Raw genomic sequence first — 6,556 nt, 5'->3', positions numbered from 1 at the left:
GCGGCGGTTTTCTTTGCGTAGCTCGTTCTTTTGTGATCACTGTTTTATCCTGCAGTTACCATCAAAGTGTGTGGCATGCCTAATCGATGGCATCGTCACTGCTACGCACCGGGATGTCGCACCGGCTACGCGGGCGTCCCAGCCGAGAAGAAGCTGTCGTTGTTCAGCGTCCCGAAAGATGCGGTTCGAAGGAAAGCCTGGGAGCGGAACCTCCATCGCGCTGACAAGCCTCTGGATGAGAACTGCGCAGTTTGTGAGCTGCACTTTGAAGAACGGTACATACTTCGTGACTACGTGCACGTAGTGACCGGCAAAGAAGTGAGAACCGCGCGCGGAGTGCCCGCGCTCACACCGGAAGCAGTGCCCACGCTTTTGCCCCAATACGCCGAAGTATTTGAGCTCAAAGGCACCCCCGAAACGTGCACCACGCAAGCGTGGCACGTCTACCGTGCTCGAAAGCCCGGGCTGCAAAAGGAAGAAAGCCTGCACGAGTGTACTTACGGCCGTGCACGACAGTGGAAACTGCGACGACGAGTCGGCAGTGGAGTGCACGCAATGGCCAGCTCTTGACTCAAACAATCTCAGGGACCTGAAGACCCCTTCAGCGTACTGGTCAGTGCATAATTTTTCCGACTACGAAGGCACTGTTTATGCACTGTCAAGCTTGGAAGCAAGTTCTGGCACGGTGACTTCTGAAAGGGCTGTTCTGTTCAGCCTGAGTGCGACCGAGATTACGTACAGAACATTCCTCAAGCGAAAACTCGTTGCTGAAGGTGCTGCGAAGACTGTGCTCGAAGCAGAGCGAGTCATTTCTGAAGCCTCCGATTTTCTTGCATGTCCTGGTGCGCACTCTACCTCTGCTATTTTAGAGAAAGATCTCACTGCAAAACTTCTGGTAAAAACAACAGTCATTCATGGGGCCTTCCACAGCAAGACATGCACAGGGATGACAACAACCAAAGGTAAATTTGTGAAGCGAAGTGACAGATGCAGAGTAGTACACTATTTCATGTGCAGTAAACTGTGAAGGTCACGCCCTGTGCTACTGAGGGCAAGATTAGGTTAAAAGCCTAATCACGATGATTAATATGCGCGCTACATGTGGTAGCAACAGTCCAGAAATTAAGCAACAAGCGTATTTTGCAATTTGTGTTGCTTTGTATCGCTGACCGAGGCATATGCAATGCAAAAGTGCTGTGATAAGAATTGGAATAGGAGTTTTGTTAATATTACTAAAATATATCAAATTACCCAGGTGTGTTTGCTCAAGCATGCGAACTAAACCTTTTATTGTTCATAAAGCCCTTTCACGCTGTAGTGCACTTGCATAAATAGAATGATAAGTGATGACAAATTTCTCAAGTATTTTGCAATGAGCTTTGGTAGTAGCTTCACTACTTTTGACATTCATTCTTATTTCAAACAATATTGCTCTCCTTACATAATTGTGACTAACTGGTGTGTGACATGAGGGCTTAACAAAATACCTAATTTCATTTCAGGAGTCCCATGCCTTTCATGCCGTTATCTGCGCAAGACCCTGCTGACACGGATGTCTCGGCTCAGAAACCGTCGTCACAAGCAAATCACGACAGTGGGCCAAAAGCTCAGGTCTATGTTGCAGAAGCACAGGCGCCTGTCCAAGAGACTAATAAGCCTGAAGGGACAAATCGAGAGCATGAAGGCACGAAATTCTGCAATAAAAGAAGAGACTTTGGCGGAAAGCATTGCTATGTTGCCCAAGAAACAACAGGAAAGCGTGCGGCACTGCTTTGATGCCTGCAAAAGAAAGAGTACAAGGGGCACGAACTTTACTAAAGAATGGGTGCTTGAGTGCATTTTAATGAAAATGAGGAGCCCGAAACTCTATAGGCACATCAGGAAGCACAACATTCTTGTACTTCCAAGTAACACCACTTTGAAGAAGTACACTGCAGCATACAAAAGTGGCTTTGGATTCAACAAGAAGGTGATGGAAATCCTCAAACAAAAAACAAGCAAAATGGACAGCTTCAGTCGTCATGGGGGCCTTCTGATTGATGAAATGAAGTTGTCAGAGCACCTATCAATGGAAAAGTGTGCAAAGTAGCGTGGATTTGTTGATCTCGGCCCATTCACACCTCCCGATGATGCAGGGCTTCCATGCGACCATGGAATGGTTGTCATGTTTGTCCCGTTCACTGGGCGGTTTTCGCAGATAATAGGAACCTTTGCAGCGAATGGAAATGTAAAGGGAAACCTGCTATGCAAAATACTTATTGAAGCCGTGATTTCGGCTGAGCAAGCGGGACTCTTTGTAGATTTCGTGACCTGTGACGGTGCCTCATGGAATCGGAAAATGTGGACACTAATGGGCATTAAGGCATCTGCCAGCAAGATTACGTGCGGAGTGAAACATCCTGTTGACGCAAAAAGGAACCTGTATTTCCTTTCAGACTTCCCGCATATACTGAAATGCCTTCGAAACTCACTGCTGAAAGGTGGCTTTAATACACCAGACGGACGAGTAAGATTTTATCTGTTTTGAGTGTTCCAGCATAGTTATCCTGCAAAGTGACTAACAATGTGCTTCTTTTTTATGATGCAGGTTTCAACATATTTTGTTAAAGAAGCGTTCAACTATGACAAAGATAATGTGACGCTGAAGGCGATGCCAGGGCTGACTTTAAGCCATCTGGACCCAAACAATTTTGAAAAAATGCGGGTCACCCTCGCGTTCCAGCTCTTCGGTGACCGCGTGTTGCGTGGCTTGCATCATTATAAGGACAGACTTGAATCAAGTTATGGAAAAGGAGCCATAGATGCTACGGAAAAATTCTTCAGGTAACGTGTTTTGTACTCTCAATCTGTGCATGTGATAAGGCAGCATGTGCGACAAAAAGTTGTCTTCAGTTGTGAAAATAGTATTGCTCTAACCTGTAGTGACAGCAGATCTTTATTTTTTTTCAGAATGATCAACGAACTGATCAAAACAATGACATCGCGCTACAAGTCTGAAGCTCTCTGGCCAAACTCAAGAGGTGCTGCTGCGTTGTCGGCTTTCCTGGAATACATCACTAAGTGGGAGGAGTGCACCGTCAACGGGGTTGGCTTCATCAGCAAGACAACGGCTGTCGGCTTTAGAGTGACATTGTCTGGAGTGTTGCGACTTTTGGAGTATTTAACCAAAGAAGTTGGATTTAAGTACTTAATGACGGCCAAGTTAAGCCAGGATCCAGTTGAAAACTTGTTCGGGGTTGTACGGCAGTCATCAGGGTGTAATGACCATCCTACACCTGAGCAGTTCTTGATAACTGTTAACTGCCTCAGCTTTTACAGCCTGGCCAGACCTGTTGATGGTGCCAGTGTTGAGCCACTAGTCCTCACAGCGCTACTTGACACAGGAAACACAGACCTGTCAAATTCCACAACCTTGGAAGACACAATTGACAGCTATATTTCAAGGGGGGACCTTGATTCCCTAGAGGATGCTGCCAGCCAGAAAGGCAACGGTGTTCCCAGTGAGCACAAAAGTCTAGTTCAAAAAAGAAGTGACTCGCGCCTTATCTACCACATGGCAGGATATGTCGCCAGGAAATTTGTGAAAAAAACTGGATGTGATGCATGTCGCACTCTTTTGCTTGTGAGCAATGCAGAGGGGAGGTCAGACCTGCACTCTGGTTTTACCAGCTTCGCTGACACAGGTGGACTGCTGTATCCATCTAAAGAGCTCTTTGAGTTCATTAACTACTTAGAGAGTGCCTTTACGGGCTGCTTCAGCATGAATCAATTACATGCTGACAGCATTCTGGATGTGCTGTCACTGCTCAGGACCAGAACAAAAACAATTGGATGCACAGTCCATGAAGGCGAAGTAAAGTGCAAGGTTGTGAAGTTTTATATTGTAACACGGCTCCACTTCCTCATTAAGGGCCTAAACAAATCAAATGATGAAGCCAAATGATGGCGTCAAAGGATGAAGCAACTAAAAGTGCGCAGGTGTCTGTGACACTGACAAGCAGTACTGCTGATTGCTTTCGCGAAATAAATGTTGACATATTTTGCATTTGAGTTGCACTTGCCATCAGTGGTTTATAATATACATCATTCCTGTCCGATTATTGGCATGTTTCACGGCCTTTTATTGCCATAGCCAAAAATGTATTCATCCTTGTGCAACACCAAGAAAATATTTTGCTTGTACAACAGAACTTTGGTCAGTGATAGCCTGCCTGGTCACAACGAAAAGGTTCAGAGAGAAGTAAACTGAGCGCTGAGTGGTGTTCGAATCCCAGTCTTGCACTCAGCGGTTGCGATTTGCGTACGCGGGGGCCGTTGAGCGCTCCGACTTTGTAACATTTCTCGACTCTGCGATTCCAGACTCTCATTTGGAATCGCGCCCGAACGCATTCCTGCGCTTTATTTTTGTGCGCGTCCATGCATTCCGCGTAAATCTATTTCGTTCTCGCGCTGATAGCATGCTTTCGCGATTCCACTGCCTAATACACATCGTCTGGTTAAGGACTTTTTTATTACCTTTGCATGACGACGGATATTTCATGAGTATTCAAAGAACAAAAGTTATGGTAGACTCCGTGTAAGCTGCCAGGCCAGACATACACGCGAACTTGTGGAGTGCGCGGCAGTTGCAACTCGCCTGACGCGCACACGGAGGGGACGGTCAAGCGACTACAAGCGTTCTGAAACACCTCGGGGCCTATCTTGTGCCGTACTGCGCCAATGACCCCTGTTTGAATAAAAAGAATCAACCCGTACAGCCAAGACGCCGCAGAAGGGGCCGCAGCGCACAGCTTGCGCCGCGTCTGCCGGCGCGCCCAGCCAATCCACTTCAATCACAGCACCCTCTATTCTCTCGACAACCAGCGCCTCGCTTTGAGCGCCTCGTTCGTCTCACTCAGATCTTTCTAGTACACTCTAGCTCAACTCGCGCGGTCGCCGCGCGGCCGCGACCACCAAGGCTAACTCCCGCTCCTTCAGGAGATTGCTAAACAACGAAGACACTAGCCTGACTTACGGGCAGGCGATACCGAATCCCTTTCACAAATCTATTATGCTTCGCATCCTAGGCTTAACCTTAGCTAAGCCAGGCCTTTTTTTTTTCGTCTATGGCCCAGGGTACAAAAAATTTCGCGGCAGGCTCCGTGCTTGCCGCAGGAAATGAAGTGCCACTGTTGCAAATGGCCGCACCAGTGGTTTACGTGACGGTGTTCCGACTGCCGCCATCAGTAAGCGACGACGCCCTCGCCGCCGCTCTCAGCCCCTACGGAAAGGTGCGAGCAGTCACGGAGCCGACTTTCAAAGGGAAGACCCATGTCCGGAATGGAGCCCGGATGGTCAAGCTCGATATGCAGCGGGCGCCTCCCAACTTCCTCTTCGTGGCCGGTCACCGAGCGATGCTCGAATATAGAGGGATGAAGAGGGTGTGTTCCCTTTGCGGCGCTGCGGGCCATCTCGGCGCCAACTGTTCCGTCGTGTGATGCGGCCGTTGCTCAGCCTACGACCACGAGACAACCGCATGCCAAGTGGCTTGTCGGCGCTGTGGTGGGACCCACGCTACATCAGACTGCGTGGCGCCGCGCTCTTACGCGGCCGCCCTGGCGACATTACCCGCACAGCCCGCTGCAGGCGTTGAACCACTCCCGGGGCGGCCAGAATCTCCTACAGAGCCCGTGGTCCCCAGCGCCGCGGAAAGCGATGACACCTCGCCCACGGTAGCAATAACGGGCGAACCAGCCGGAGCTATACCTGAGGTGGTATCAGACGAGGAGAAAGCAGAGAAGTCATCTTCGCCCGAGGAGGATTCCGAGGCCTCCACCTCTTCATCGGTCCCGTCCGGTGTGACGGACACAGAGATTGATCGATTCCACTCCCAGCCCACGGCAGGCCAGAGAAACCAAGACGACTTGGAACCGGAGTCATCGGACACCCCGTCGGAGGTCTCTGCCTTTGTGTTGCCAAAAGGGGATCCCAGCTGGACGAACCCGATCAGCCAAGTTGCCGACTTGCTACATCCGGGGACACAACAGTCCTGTAGCATCCCCGACACACCCAGCACAGCAAGCCTTGCTGCCCTGCAGAGGCAACGCTCAGCTCCTCGCCTATCAGGAACGCGCATGGTCTCCAAAGGGCATGGGATAGACGAGGCCAAACGACAACTTTCGTCGTCGGACGGCGGCGCCGCGTCTGCGTACCCTACAGCTCTCAAGAAGTAAGCCAAAAGGACCGCCAAGGAGTGTGCCGGGATGGATGTCTCGGTCTCCGAGGCGTAATCACCATGGCCCCGCCTACACGTGCAGCCGCGCCCCCGGGCCTCGTTGCCTCCTCGGTGGTGGTTGAGCTGCCGCCGCTTGGCCGGGTCACGCCGGTGGCGGCTGGCTGCCATCACTACCACCTGCCGTTCAGCGCGACCCCTTCGTCTACGCGAGCGGCGACGGACCAATGCGTGAGCGGTGATCGGTGTTTGTGTGTGAACGACGGTGCGTGCTTTCGTGTGATCCTGGGTGCGTATCCTCACCGGGTGCCTTTCCTACCCGAGTGTGGCCCGGCGTCGCCACGG

General features: G+C 50.6%; 1 protein-coding gene across 1 annotated transcript; it reads left to right on the top strand.

The window, feature by feature from the left end:
- The first annotated feature begins 2,563 nt into the window (after positions 1–2,563).
- On the top strand, positions 2,564–6,212 carry LOC144117483 (uncharacterized). Its single transcript, XM_077651240.1, has 3 exons — positions 2,564–2,823; positions 2,950–3,500; positions 5,494–6,212. Exons 1-3 carry the CDS (start codon positions 2,564–2,566, stop codon positions 6,210–6,212), a joined length of 1,530 nt encoding a protein of 509 aa, XP_077507366.1.
- Positions 6,213–6,556: the final 344 nt, after the last annotated feature.

The sequence above is a fragment of the Amblyomma americanum genome, chromosome 1 (genome assembly GCF_052857255.1).
Source record: "Amblyomma americanum isolate KBUSLIRL-KWMA chromosome 1, ASM5285725v1, whole genome shotgun sequence".
Taxonomy (NCBI): domain Eukaryota; kingdom Metazoa; phylum Arthropoda; class Arachnida; order Ixodida; family Ixodidae; genus Amblyomma; species Amblyomma americanum.
The sequence above is the reverse complement of the archived record's forward strand: the minus strand, read 5'-3'. Positions and strand labels throughout refer to the sequence as shown.